This window comes from Dreissena polymorpha, chromosome 13, assembly GCF_020536995.1.
Source record: "Dreissena polymorpha isolate Duluth1 chromosome 13, UMN_Dpol_1.0, whole genome shotgun sequence".
NCBI lineage: Eukaryota > Metazoa > Mollusca > Bivalvia > Myida > Dreissenidae > Dreissena > Dreissena polymorpha.
In genome coordinates this window covers 50,855,927-50,871,989 of record NC_068367.1, presented here as the reverse complement: position 1 = coordinate 50,871,989, position 16,063 = coordinate 50,855,927, and the positions used below count along the sequence as shown (strand labels likewise).

The window sequence follows — 16,063 nt, the reverse complement described above, 5'->3', positions numbered from 1 at the left end:
AACATGGCCGCCAAGGGACGGGGCATTTTTCCTTATATGGCTATATAAGGCCATAGTTAAATCTTGTTAACACTCTAGAGGCCACATTTATAGTCCGATCTTCATGAAACTCAGTCAGAAGATTCATCCCAATAATATCTTGAAGAAGTTCAAAAATGATGCCGGTTGGTTCAGAAACATGGCCACCACTGGGGCGGGGCTATTTTCCATATATGGCTATAGTAAAACCTTGTTAACACTCTAGAGGTCACATTTATTTTCCGATCATCATGAAACTTGGTCAGAAGATTTGTCCCAACGATATCTTGGATGAGTTCGAAAATGGTTTTGGTTGCTTTAAAAACATGGCCACCAGGGGCGGGGCATTTTTCCTTATATGGCTATATATGACTATAGTAAAACCTTGTTAACACTCTGGAGGCCACATTTATTGTCCAATCTTCATGATATTTGATCAGAAGAATGGTCTCAATGATATCTTGGATGAGTTTGAAAATACTTATGTTTGCTTGAAAACATGGCTTCCAAGGGGCGAGGCATTTTTCCTTATATGGCTATAGTAAAATCTTGTTAACACTCTAGAGGCCACATTTACTGTCCGATCTTCATGAAACTTAGTCAGAAGATTCATCCCATTAATATCTTGGACGAGTTCAAAAATGATGCCGGTTGGTTCAGAAACATGGCCACCACTGGGGCGGGGCATTTTTCCTTATATGGCTATAGTAAAACCTTGTTAACACTCTAGAGGCCACATTTATTTTCAGATCTTCGTGAAATTTGGTCAGAAGATTTGTCCCAATAATATCTTGTTATCTCAGGTGAGCGACGTTGGGCCTTTCAGGCCCTCTTGTTTCTAGAAGCTAGGCATACATGGGTTAAGAATAAACACATTTAGAAGTCTATCCTGACTGGTTTTACTCATGCTCGATAATGTTCAATAAGCATTAATAATTTAGAAAGCATGCGCGGGTCGTGACGTGGCAATTGTTTTTATGTATGTAATCATTTAAGGGTCCTTTTTTACAGATTGTGTCATGTAATGAAATTTGTCATTAAATGCTTTATATTGATCAATGCAAACATTGGATATAAAAAGCTCCAAGAAAGAAAAAAATAATGGAAGAAAAAAAAGTAACCCTCAACTGGGCTCGAACTATTGACCCCTGGAGTGTAAGTCTATCACTTATATATCACTCGGCCATCCGTGCTCATAAAATGAGTAATGCATTTCATACTTTATATAAGCAATCCTCGTAGTATCACAAAACATAATAATTATAATTATATAATTTGCAAGATGAACATGTACTTATTTTCCAAAAAAAGGAACAGCGAACATTTAATTGGTCATTTATGTGATGCATTTCAACTAACGCTCAGTGAAGCAAACAAAATCACCGTCATCATCATCATGAACAACAGCATCAACACTTCCGATAAGGCTCATCATCATCATTATAAGTATCATATTTGCCAACAGGACAGCATCTTTAATGAAGAACGACGAATCAGAATTGTGTTAAAAGACCATGATTTCTTATATGTTGTTAACCCATTTATGCCTATCGTCTAAAAAAAGGCCTTGGCAAACAGCGTAGACCCAGATGATGCGGCGTCTCATCAGGGTCGTCGCTGTTTGCTTAAAGGAATTTCTGTAAGAAATGTTCTAAATATAGAAATAAATATACTAGACATGCCTAATTTTGGAAATAAATTGATCCAATTTAGAAGGATGGGAGAGTCCACTAGACTTAAATGGGTTAATAGAGAACTAGGTTTGTTTTCGGTCAAACATAGCATTTCCGAAACCGTTGTTATAACTGTACTTTATGGTGTTTTTTTTTTATCCTTTCAGCATCAAAGAAGAGCAAATGCCTCGTTTTCAATTTTAAGAAGGCCAACAACACGAAGCCTTTTCGTATGCCCCTATACATGTACATACGTAAAGTACGGGATACGGGTCATGACGTCAAGCAGGCACGTGGTGCGCGTGATGCGCAAATCGCAGACACCGCCTCCGGAAGAAATGACAACTCCGGGAAAAAGAAAAAGAACCAAAAGCGCAAAAACAAACGCACTAGGGGCAGAAAAATTCACGTGACTATTTCAGATGGAGACAGTAATATTAATCTTGTAAAAACTCAAAGGCGAATTCAAAAAACTGGTTGGTACCAATTTGATTTGCCAATTTCGCATTTTCCCAGCGTATTCAGTGCGCACGACTCTTACACGTTGTGTTTCCGGTGCAAACGGTGCAGTAAAAAAATCAAGTTGGAAATAGAACGGAAGAGGAAACGGCCCGGGGAACGGGCGTCCGGAAGGACTTTTATTCCGTTTATTCATGTGGACTATAGATCGCCACTACCTCAGTCTAGTTATAGACAAAAAAGATCCAGCCACGGCAACTCTGCATCGCATATACTTCACACCAATCGTCATGACAGGCATATGACGTCAACTCGTCATGACAGTTCTATGACATCATCCCAGAAAGATTTGAGGCCACAGTATATACCAAATTGCTGTGTGCAGAGCACATTTCTACAGAATATTACCGCAGATATTTCGCGTGTGTTATATCCAGAATCTGTTAATGTAACAATGTGTGCGACGTCGACGACAAACATTTTATTACGTCACGACACTGCTGACGTCACGTCATTGATCACGCCGTACAATAAACTATCATGTGAACCGTACTTATTTAAAGATTTTAATTATGTTTATCTTGATAGGCACATGAAATTAAAACAGGGCGTTATAAAACATCTTATTCCCCAGTCATGTCATTGCCTAGTCACAGCGTAAGCATTTTCGTCATTTAATTGAGCCGCGCTCTGTTATACGGGGGCTTAATTGTTTTGCGTAAATTGTCGTCCCAGATTGGGTTGTGCAGTCAGAACAGGCTAATCAGGGACGACACTTTCCGCCTTAACTTCAGCTTTTATGGTATTTTTAGCTCACCTGATTGCTCAGGTGAGCTTTTGTGACCGGTCTTTGTCCGTCGTATGTCCGTCCGTCCGTTCGTCCGTTAACATTTGCTCGTAAACACTCTTGAGGCCACATTTCTTGTCCCATCTTCATGAAACTTGGTCAGAAGCTTTGTCCCAACGAAATCTCGGCAGAGTTCGAAACTGGGTTGTGCCGGGTCCAAAACTAGGTCACTAGGTAAAAAAAAAAGTAAAACCTTGTAAACACTGTAGAAGTCACATTTTACGCCCAATCTTCATGTAATTTTGTAAAAATGTTTGTCTTAATGATATCTTGGTTGAGTTTAAAAGTATCCGTTGAAAAACATGGCCGCCAGTGGACGGGGCAGTTTTCCATAATTGGCTAAAGAGAAACCTTGTAAACACTCTAGAAGTAACAATTTTTGTCCAATCATCATGAAAGTCGGTCAAAATATTGGTTAAATTGATGTCTCGGACGAGTTTGAAAATGGTCGAGATCGGTGAAAAAACATGGCCGCCAGTGGGCGGGGCATTTTTCTCTATATGTATATTGTGGCAGTTTTCCCTATGTTGCTATAGAGAAACCTTACAAACACTCTAGAAGTCACAATTTTTGCCCAAACATCATGAAAGTTGGTCCAAACGATGTTTTTATTGATATCTCGGACGAGTCTGAAAATGGTCGGGATCGGTGAAAAAACATGGCCGCCAGTGGGCGGGGCATTTTCTCTATATGTATAATAATAGTGAAAACATGTGAACACAGTAGAAGTCACATTTTTGGCCCAATTTTCATGAAATTTGCTCAGAACATTTGTTTCCTTGATACGAGAGTTGCGTTCAAAATGGTTCCGGTCAGTTAAATAACATGGCTTCTGGGAAGGGGGCAGTTTTCTCAATATGTCCCCCCCCCCCCTTTCGAAGAAGAGGGGGTAAATTGTTTTGCTCATGTCGGTCCGTCCGTCCACCAGATGTTTTCTGGATGATAACTCAAGAGCGCTAATGCCAAGGATCATGAAACTTCATAGGTACATTGATCATGACTCGCACATGTCCCCTATTGATTTTCAGGTCACTAGGTCAAAGGTCAAGGTCACGGTGACCCAAAGCAGTAAAATGGTTTCCGGATGGTAACTCAAGCACGCTTATGCCTAGGATCATGAAACTTCATAGATACATTGATCAATACTTGCAGATAACCTCTATTGATTTTCAGGTCACTAGGTCAAAGGTCAAGGTCACGGTGACCCAAAGCAGTAAAATGGTTTCCGGATGATAACTCAAGAACGCTTATGCCGCCTAGGATCATGAAACTTCATAGAAACATTGATCATTACTTGCAGATAACCCCTATTGATTTTCAGGTCACTAGGTGAAAGGTCAAGGTCACGATGTCCCGTAATAGTAAAATGGTTTCCGGATGATAACTCAAGAACGCTTAGGCCTAGGATCATGAAACTTCATAGGTACATTGATCATGACTCGAAAAAAGCCGCTATTGATTTTCAGGTCACTAGGTCAAAGGTCAAGGTTACGGTGACCTGAAATAGTAAAATGGTTTCTGGATGATAACTCAAGAACGCTTGTGCATAGGATCATGAAACTTTATAGGTACAATGATCATGACTTGCAGATGACCCCTATTGATTTTCAGGTCACTAGGTCAAAGGTCAATGTCACGGTGACCTGAAATAGTAAAATGGTTTCTGGATGAAACTTCATAGGTTTTTTATCATGACTTGCAGATGACCCCTATTGATTATCAGGTCACTAGGTCAAAGGCCATGGTCACAGTGCCAAAAATGTATTCACACAATGGCTGTCAAGGTCACGGTGACTCAACTTAGAAAAATTGTTTCCGGATGATGACTCAAGAATGCTTACGCCTAGGATCATGAAACTTCATAGGTACATTGATCATGACTCGCAGATGAAATAATGATGAAACTTGACCAGGATATTTGTCTGGACAATATCTAGGTCAAGTTTGACATTTGGTAAAGATTGAATGAACCGACTCCTCTCAGGTGAGCTAACAAGGGCCATCTTGGCCCTCTTTTTCGTGAAAAGAAAGTATCTTGGTAGCAAAAATCCAAAATCAGCGGAAAGTGTCGTCCCCCAATTAGCCTGTGAGGTATGCACAGGCTAATCTGGGATGACACCTAACGCCCATGCATTAAGGCCCGTTTACACAGAGCGAGACTCATGTTGTTTTTATGTTTATAACACACGTGTTTTTTACAGTTCATTTCGTATTTTAGAAAATGTTAACTTTAATTAACTTTGTGTTTGGATTTCAAGTATATTTACTTTTCGCAATGGTACAATAATTGATAATTCTCGGAAAACCGCTTCAGTCCTGTTATATTTAAAGAATTTTATTATATATTTTTAGAAACATTCGTATACAAAATATTAAACGTGTAATTGTACATATAGTATTTTCCAGATATACTTGATCATCACATATTGCGTGTATGAAGCATGTTCACTTATGTAATATCGTTTCAAAGGAGACGCGTTCAACATATTTCCAACATCCAGAATGTGTCCGAACTTTCTCCACTACTCATTTTAATCGTCATTTTTTCCCAAAAATGATTCGAACTGTTGTAAAGCGTTCTATAATGTGTTTGTTGCTACTGCCAGTACTATTTTAGTCAGTTAATCCCCATATCATACATTCCCGGTTACATTTTAAATGCAATTGTTCACAGAATTTACTATTATTTTTGTTAAACATTACATTTTTAGCTTCGCATCTAACTAGCTTGACATATGGTTTAAGTGCATAAAGCGTTTGCAGAGAAGTCACGATCAGTATTACTGCCATTCGTCATACTGTAAGCATATTTTAAGGTTTGCCCTTTAAGTCATTCTGTGAACAAAACACTTTTAAGTAAAGCTTTTAAGTTAAGATTAATTTTATACACACATATTACCATTATTATTCAGAATTGTGACTTTATTCAATCATTCTGTATATGAGAGTTCTCCATCATTTGTATTATATTGTGGGTTGGTTTGGTTAAATGTGTATACATTTACGACCAACTAAAATCTTGTTTGCATAAAAACATGGTATATTCATATAAATGACAGACACTTTACTGTGCATATAATTATTTAAAACTTTTTCAAGTGACACTGTCTAACTATGGTTGTACGAGTACCTTTAAACGTTCACAATCACAAAATCGGAAAGTGCCGTCTCTGATTAGCCGGTGCAGACTTCACATGCTAATCTGGGACGACATTTTACGCACATTCATTTAGCTCCCTTTTCCTAAAGCGTTGCTCTATTTATGATATTATAAACACAAGTATATTACTGCATCTTCCAACTTAACAAAAAAGAGGTGACCGGTTACCAGTTTTTTTTTCTGTTGTTTGACTACTTAACATAGAGACATGCCTGGCAAGTATTTTGGGATAACCTTGATCTATATTTAATTTCAATGTTGTAAAGTACACGCTCTAATTAAAAAAATAGGACATATCGGTCACAAGTAAGAACTACGTTAATATCAGATGAATGTGAGTGTTTTTGTAAAGACATTGTTATAATTCCCGTGCAAAGGTGTAAAATTTAAATTGATCGGTTCATGTGTGGTGTTTTAATGCAAGATCTAAGCGAGTCCAGTGACTACTGTCTCGCCGCAATGACAAATGATGATACATTATGCACAAAGTTGCTCGAAGGTTACAGCAAAATGACATCAAATACAGGCCAAACATTTCATCAAATATAGGCCAAGGTTAGCGTGACAATCGCAAATAAAGTACAATCAACTCAAATTTGGTGTCCACTGGCTCCGGGCCATAAATATGTTGATAAATTATGCAAAAAGGTTTTGCAAGGTTACAGAAATCGTGACAATCGCAGATACATCTAGGCAAACTGAAACGCAAGAACTTTTATAAGAGGAGGCATTCTGGTCACCATCCGTTATGTTTATTGGTTTGTTACCCATTGCCTATACAATACATTACAGTCAAAAACATACTTCAATGAGATAAAGTGAGGTCATCACCCTCGAATCGTTCATCACAAAGCATAAGTTGGTAAGCTGGTTTAAAAGCTTATATTGCTTATTCTATATGATACAATAGCAATCTGATAAACAGATCATACCTTTATGATAAAAAAACGGATAGGATTTAACGTATATGTTATATATTTTACACTCGCTCTGGAAAAAAGGGTCTTAATTCATATGCGAAAAGTATCGTCCCAGATAGGCAAGTGCTGTCTGCATAGGCTAATCATTGACGACACCTTCCGTTTGACTCGATTTTTGTTTTAAAAATATATTCCTGAAACGAAAAAGAAATCCACGAAGGCGGAGTTTCATCCCTTATTAGCCTCTGCGGACGTCAGAGGCTAATCTGGGACGTTACTTTACGCCTATGCATTAAGCCCCATTTTTCGATGTCATGCCCAACGCCTTTTAAGTCCAATTATGTTCAATCAATGCTGGTATTAGCCCGTTTCATAAATAAAAGATAATTGGAAAAAAGCGCTTTTTAATTTAAAAAAAAGTTACATCAGGCAGCTTGAGATTTCGTGGCATAAAAAATCGTTTTTGTGGACACTATAGTACGTAGATTTCCGATTTTGAAAAAAATGATAAATTTGCGTGGGTCATTTTAAGGCGTGATTGCGTTTAATTCATGGATCGGTCAACCAAATAAATCAGCTAAAATTAATGTCATAAGAATAATCATGATTTTACACTATGAGAAGGCTAATACACACTATGAGGAGGCTAATACACACTATGGGAAGGCTAAAACACACTATAAGACGGCTAATACACTCTATGAGAAGGCTAATACACACTATGAGAAGGCTAATACACACTATGAGAAGGCTAATACACTCTATGAGGAGGCTAATACACACTATGAGGAGGCTAATACACACTATGAGAAGGCTAATACACACTATGAGAAGGCTAATACACTCTATGAGGAGGCTAATACACACTATGGGAAGGCTAAAACACACTATAAGACGGCTAATACACTCTATGAGAAGGATAATACACACTATGAGGAGGCTATTACACACTATGAGAAGGCTAATACACACTATGAGAAGGCTAATACACACTATGAGAAGGCTAATACACACTATGAGAAGGCTTATACACACTATGAGAAGGCTAATACATGAAAACTGTAAAATGCGGATTGTATGTTTACGTACATATTTTTATAACATTAAGTTAACACAAGAGAAAAATTATTCGCGACTGAAAATGACGTTATTTTACTAGTATAGATATTTGTCGTACTTTCGACGAAATGGCATTGATATTTATAGAAGCTCGCATATTTTCTTGTCATTGTGTCACGTATTTATTGTTATGTTTATCACACTATAAATATTATAACATTGTTATATTTATGTTACATACGAATGTTATATGTATGTATGTATGCGTTATATCGTATCTTGTAAAAACGTTTTATGAACAAGTTACGACATTTTAAACTGTTTTAAATATTGTGTATTTTAGAGTAACAGTTTACGTTAATTATTCTGTATTTCTACTTAGATCTTTAATTGTTATGATGTTACAACATCTATGACGTTTATGTGTTAGTATCGGACCTCATTTACTATTCAATGATACTAAATAGAGTACGCCAATAACCGGTGAAATATATTTATTACGATTCTGCATTTTTGTTATAAGCAGTTCCGTCTTATCATTAATTGTTATGATTTCGAAATCAACTGATATATTGACTATTGTAAATTTAGTGTTTAAAACATGGAACATATATATTTCGCGTTTCGTGAAAACTGTGCGAAATGCATGTGAGTAAACTGCCGTGCCAGATTAAAATGTGTTAAACGCCCAGGTTATTCAGGGTGACACTTTTCGCTTTTATGATATTTTTCGTTGTAAGTAAGTCCCTTCTTGGAACAAATCCAGTCGAAGCGGAAAGTGATGTTGATTGGCTGAACTGCTTACATAAGGTAATCAGGAAAGACACGTTACGCACATGCATTAAGCCAATCTCCATGCAGAGTTGTCGTTCCTTGCTCTCACATACAATCTCGGCCAGCACAAGAAAATCCTACCAGTACCAGATTATGTAGGATTTTATTAAATTGGTTTAAGTATTATACTATGAAAAGTAGTATCATTTTCTTTTACATTTTGACAAAAGTGTACAAGTTAAGGTTCAAATTAAATATAAAATTGCCTAAAAAAAGTAAAAATTACAACTGTAAAATTGTTGTACCACGTGGCTAGGCTATCATCACGTGGTTGGTTATGAAGGCAGGGATTTGATTCAACTATGCTGGTTCTCTGTAATTGTTCTATATATTTGCCATATATAAGGCGATTCCAACATAACTGCGTTTATTTTTAGAAGACGACGCTATTGTGTTTGAAACGGATTTAATTGAAAGGAAATTATATGTGCATTAATATTTATATGCGTTTTAGTAGTATTGGAATAGGCATGCAGTATTCATGTCACAATTTCATTAAATGGGTTGTTTAAGTGTATAAATATTATTCGAACATCGCAATCAAATAAAGCAGGTTGAATTTTTAACCCATGTATGCCTAGCGTCTAGAAAAAAAGGCCTTTGCAAACAGCGTAGACCCAGATATGACGTCTCATGATGCGGCGTCTCATCCGGGTCTGCGCTGTTTGCTTAAAGGAATTTCTGTAAGAAATATTGTAAATATAGAATAAAATATACTAAACATCCCTAATTTTGGAAATAAATTGATCCAATTTAGAAGAATGGGAGTGTCCACTAGGCATAAATGGGTTAATCTGCATACGAACTGTGCATTCGTATATGTAAATGTGTGTTCTTTTATAATGACTCAACGTATTTATTTGAACCAAACTAAACTCTGTTCTTTTAGTTTCACGAAGATCTGTATCATGTTAAAGATTTGTTCAAGTTTATTCTTGTCATTATTTTGTGTGTTATAATATGTTGTAGGGTATTTTAATAAATTAAAATACATGTTTCTATTTTATTGTTTATTACCGGGTAGATCGGGTGATAATTGATTGAACTTCTTTTCAATAACAACTGAGCAGTGAGCATGTGCGAACAGGATCGTCCACGATAAGCCCGTGCTGTCCGAATAGGCTAAATTTGAGTTTTTATGGAATTTGTTGTTTAAAAAAAGTGTTGTCTTAGCGACATTTGAGTTTATGCGGGGATTGTCGCCCCTAATTAGCATATGCCAAGTACACAGGCTAACAGCGCATTTTTCATAGAACGAGGGTAAAATATTCGCTATTATTATTACATTTAAAACGTAAAACATTGCTTATTTAAACTGTTTCTTTTTCGATTAAGTCTTGCAATTTAAAATAACCCCGGTACTCGGTCTAAAGAACCAAATGAGCTATGCACAGCATAGTGTTGAATCACTCGAAATGTTTTGCTTCATTCGTATCCGTAATGTGTCTGTTGCTTCCGGTCAATATAATCATTCATTTACATAATATTAAATAATTGCCACTGTTTAAAACCGAACGGACTCAGTAACATGTCGGTTAACTTATTATTGAAATCACTTCTTAATTCAACCAAAATAAAATATGAAATTCATTCACACAAAATATCAGAGGCATTTAGACGTTTGTGTATTATATATACAACATTTATATTTGAGAAATTGCACTCATGCTAAAATATTAGAGCATCTTTGACACATTAACACTACGTTGTGATTTGTTTATGGCAAATACAATTAATTTGGTATATATTGTTAATAACAATGCAAGAGCCTCTCTTGTTGTTGATGTTTTACATAAGGAAGCGATTTCGGAAATTGATCTTTGGAATGATTTTGAACATGATGAGAACGTATTCGTTAACTGCCGACTAAATAAAGTAGTAATACAAACGATAATGAAACTACGACTGTGAGATACTTGATGGTGATGATGATGATGATGAAGAAGAAGAAGATGATGATTATGCTGATGTTGATGATTGTGATGATGATGATGATGATGTTGATGAAGAAGAAGAAGAAGAGGAAGAAGAAGAATATGATGATGATGATGATGATGATGATGATGATGAGGAGGAGGAGGAGGAGGAGGAGGAGGAGGAAGAGGAGGAGGAGGAGGAGGAGGAGGATTATGATAATGATGACGACGACGACGACGACGGCGACGATGACGATGATGATCATGACGACGACGACGATGATGATGATGATTATGATGATGATTGTGATGATGATGATGATGATGATGATGATGATGATGATGATGATGATGATGATGATGATGATGATGATGATGATGATGATGATGATGATGATGATGATGATGATGATGATGATGACGACGACGACGACGACGACGACGATGATGATGATGATAACGGCGACAACGGATTCGAGTGTGATTATTATGAACATGATTGTGCAGATTACCGTCTTGAATATTATTACCTCATGGAAATTATCTTGAAGGCACAGCGCTCAGAAAGTAATAAAACGGAACATTCAACGCAAAATAATGCAAACTAATTTAAATGAATGCGTGCATTATTCCTGTTTGTTCTTAAGAACCCACTGCCCTAGTTTTCATATAATATTTCCGAGTATGATGTAACAGTTACGCATTCCTGTGTATTAGGATAATTCTTGTCTAACATGCTGTTAATTAAACATCAATTTAATGGAATTTTAAACGTATAGGCATGCTTTTCTAAATCATGATTTATTGATGCTGGAATTAATTTGCTAGAACGAGATTGTCCGTCAGTTTTTTATCTTGAGATTAAATGATATTATGATAGCGGTAAGGTAATGTTCGTAAAATATTGGAAATCAAGTAATCAGATTAAAATCTCATACCAACAATTCAGATAGTTTTGACCGTTCCTTAACGAAAAGCTGATTTTACTCACATATCAGAATATGTAAAGTATGTTAAATACTTTATTATTGGCATGAGCACACACAAAATTAACAAAAAATACAAAGAAACAGTGTCATTTCTATTCATAATAATGAGACGGAATGTTGTCTCCAAAAAACATGGGTAAATAAAAACGAGTGACGTTTGAATGCATCCTTAAGAAATGCAATTTATGAGGCGCCACCTCAATTTTACAAACAATGCAATAAATAAAAGACATTTCAAGCCAATAAGAATACGGTGAATATGTTATGAAACTATGCAAGCCTTATTTTAATAAAATTTCTAACAGATGTTCCAAAAAACATTAGAAATGAAACATTTGACTTATGGAAAAAAAAGAATGAATACCATTGTTCGCATGCCGAAATTAAAGGACATATTGGCTTTAAGCTCGGTAACACATTCTTGGATTATAAATAAATGACTTTGTGCTATAAACTATCCCTTCTGCTGGTGAACCTAAAGTTCAATTTTATTCACATTTAAAACTAATGAAATCACCAATGACTGGAAATTTGAATGAATATCAGCCCATATTTATAAACATAAATGTAAAAATGTATTTAATGTTTGCCTGGTAAAGTTCGAATTTCAAAAAGGTCTCTATGTCTGGAAAAAAATAACAAATTATAGTTCCAAAACAGTATGGAAAACCCGTATTGAAATCACGACATTGTATTTACATACATGGATAACACACACACTTTGAACCGTTAAAAATATTCATGATAAAACAGTTCACGTTGTTTTACAGTGTATTTCTAACGGATAATCTACACGTGTATTTGGTCTAAGGGGATATCGCTGTTTTGTTTAAAGGGACATTTTCATAGATTTTGGCAGATATTGAAGTTTGTCATTAAGTGCTTTTATTGATAAATGCAAGCATTGGATCTCAAAAGCTGCAGTAATACACAAAGAATAAAATTATATAAAGAAAGAAAAGTAAGCTCAAACTTGGCTCGACCCAATGACCCCTGGAGTAAAAGTCTATAGCTTAAACCATCCGTGCTAATACAATTAATAACGTATTTTATACTTTATACAAGCAATCCTCGTAGTGTCATAAAATATAACGACAACAACAGAACTCTCCAAATTATTCAATCGTTTCGCGTTGCAACCCTTTATAATGTTCAGGTTTTTAAATCGTCAAAAGTTGCTAATAATGGATATTTTAGAGCATGGTAAATGTGCAGTATAACTGTTCCGTCACAAATATCATAACTACAACGACAATTTGCAAATCTGTTTTTTTTAATTTTTATTTTGTCAATTTACCAAAACGTGACAAGTTCCCTTTTGTACATTATAAAATCCTCGTTCTTGGAAACTGGGCTTAATGCATGTAAAGTTTCGTCCAACATGAGCTTGTGCATTCCACACAGACTTATCAGGGGCGGCACTCTACGCTTTTGTGTTACTTTTCGTTTAAAGAAAGATTTCCGTAATTGAAAATCCAACGAAATTCTTCGTCCCTGATAATCATGTGCATTAAGCAAGGCTTCGTTCCTGATTATCATGTGCATTAAGCAAGGCTTCGTCCCTCATAATCATGTGCATTAAGCAAGGCTTCGTCCCTGAATTTCATGTGCATTAAGCAAGGCTTCGTCCCTGATAATCATGTGCATTAGGCAAGGCTTCGTCCCTGATTATCATGTGCATTAAGCAAGGCTTCGTCCCTGATAATCATGTGCATTAAGCAAGGCTTCGTCCCTGATAATCATGTGCATTAAGCAAGGTTTCGTCCCTGATAATCATGTGCATTAAGAAAGGCTTCGTCCCTGATAATAATGTGCATTAAGCAAGGCTTCGTCCCTGATTATCATGTGCATTAAGCAAGGCTTCGTCCCTGATAATCATGTGCATTAAGCAAGGCTTCGTTCCTGATAATCATGTGCATTAAGCAAGGCTTCGTCACTGATAATTATGTGCATTAAGCAAGGCTTCGTCCCTGATAATCATGTGCATTAAGCAAGGCTTCGTCCCTGATAATCATGTGCATTAAGCAAGGCTTCGTCCCTGATAATCATGTGCATTAAGCAAGGCTTCGTCCCTGATAATCATGTGCATTAAGCAAGGCTTCGTCCCTGATAATCATGTGTATTAAGCAAGACTTCGTCCCTGATAATCATGTGTATTAAGCGCAGTTACCCAGTCGTCCCTGATAATCATGTGCATTAAGCGCAGTTACCCAGTCGTCCCTGATAATCATGTGTATTAAGCGCAGTTACCCAGTCGTCCCTGATAATCATGTGCATTAAGCGCAGTTACCCAGGATGAGGCTCATAATAATGAAGCTCCAACAGTTTGTTTCGCTCTCTGCTACTGAACCGAAAAGAAACACTGCCCAGTGTATTCGTACATTCCATTCAAATGGAATTTAATTACTTAAATTCATAATAAATGCCACAAATTCCTGTAGTATTTTACTCGTTTATCAGTTAAGCGTTTTCACACGTGTGTTAAAGCTCACGTGTCAGAACGAGGAATGGACATTTAATATGCTACACTGTCTGGAGAGTGTTACCGGAAAACAGAACAAACCACAACCGTCGACTGAACCATGACGCAATATATGTATTACGATAACATCTTGTAGTCACACCTAAAAGACTAGCGGATGAAAACTAACATTTCGCCAATGATAAAGCATCTGGGGTTTCTGCTTTTCTTCATTGAAAGCCCAATTACAAGTCAATGAGACATATAGCTTCCAAATTTGCAATGAACCAGATACGATAATTATGAAATAAGGTCATGTTCACATAGACGCAGGTGGTATAACATGTGCATATAACATGTACATAACTATAGACGTGAACGCAATTTACAAGATTATGAAGGTGATTATTCGCACGATGGTCATACGGACACTTCGATAACGGATGGCATTGCGATAGCATACACAAAAAGGTCATTTTTGAATGTCAGTTTCTTAGTTTGTTCTCATTTATATCGTTATCATTAGTTTTCGAGACATTGGACATGGATAAAGAAACATTGATAGAGTATTGCCAACAAATGCGGACATTCAATCTGGAAACAGCATGAACTGGATGACCAGTACACATTTGAACAAAATAAAACTACTAAGAAATAGTTTGCAAGAAAGTGTTTGCTCTAGAGTAATTATTATCCATCAAGTACTGAAAGTTGGATAGTATTCAATGAGCTATGAACGCAGACAGAGCATGATTAATAGGTGATATGCATGATGTTATAGACATTTTGATTCCCAAACAATGAAACGCTTGATAACGGAGAATGTCAACAAATTGGGAACTCTTATATTCGTGTTTTATCTTCTACTTGAAGTGCGTTTATTTAGATAATGACTATTCTTACCAAATTGTTTTCTATACAAGCTTGTAGAGTCTAAACCGTGCTTCAAATACTGAAATTTTGATAATTGTCCATTAAATATTAACGAAATAGAGCTTTTTTAACAGGTGGTATACATGCTGATTCAGACCATTATGATTCCCGATAGAGGACACTTCGGATAGCGGGGAGTTTCCCAAAGTAGGCACTCTGATATGTTGCTCACTATCTAGAGTACCGCTGTAGGTCCTTGGAAGCAGATATCGAGAGGAATACATATAAGCTTCAACGTTGCAAACGATATAAGATTAATATATTAAAACTTCACGCTTAAATATCCTCATTGTAATCCCCAAGATGTCGTGTCATAATTGAATATGGCATGAAAAAGAAACTATAATCACATTCCTATGTTTCTGGAGATGCATTCTTCTTTTTTTTTCAAGTGATTGAAACTATAGACGAAATGTTAGATCAAAGTACTTACAGTACTGGTGTGACGATGCTTTTGAAGAGGATGTATTTGAAAGCATCAATTAAAGTTGAACTACATAATCACAATTGTGTAAGTGGGTACGAAAAAAAATTTGGCACGAAAATTTTTGGAACGAAAAAATTATGCCAAAAAAAAATTTGGTTACGAAAAAACAGAGTACGAAAAAAAAATGGGTACGAAAAATATTTGGGTACGAAAAAAATTTGGGTACTAAAAAAAGATTGGGTACGAAAAAAAATTGGAAGAAAAAGAAAAAAACAAAAAGAAAATTGATGTAAGCTTATTGAAGAAATGTACAGAAAATATGTTAAATAAGCAATAGCGATATTTTTCTCAGCCACAAAGAGGGCGA

General features: G+C 36.2%; 1 protein-coding gene across 1 annotated transcript in view; it reads left to right on the top strand.

Annotated features, from left to right (window-relative positions):
* The window catches only part of LOC127856354 (uncharacterized), a 35,839-nt gene extending 25,872 nt beyond the window's left edge, over positions 1 to 9,967 (top strand). Inside the window, exon 3 of the mRNA XM_052392499.1 lies at positions 1,859 to 9,967. Within this exon, the coding sequence (XP_052248459.1) occupies positions 1,859 to 2,811 (953 nt within the window). The 3' untranslated portion in view covers positions 2,812 to 9,967. The remainder of the gene's footprint in view (positions 1 to 1,858) is intronic.
* The last annotated feature ends 6,096 nt before the right edge of the window (positions 9,968 to 16,063 follow it).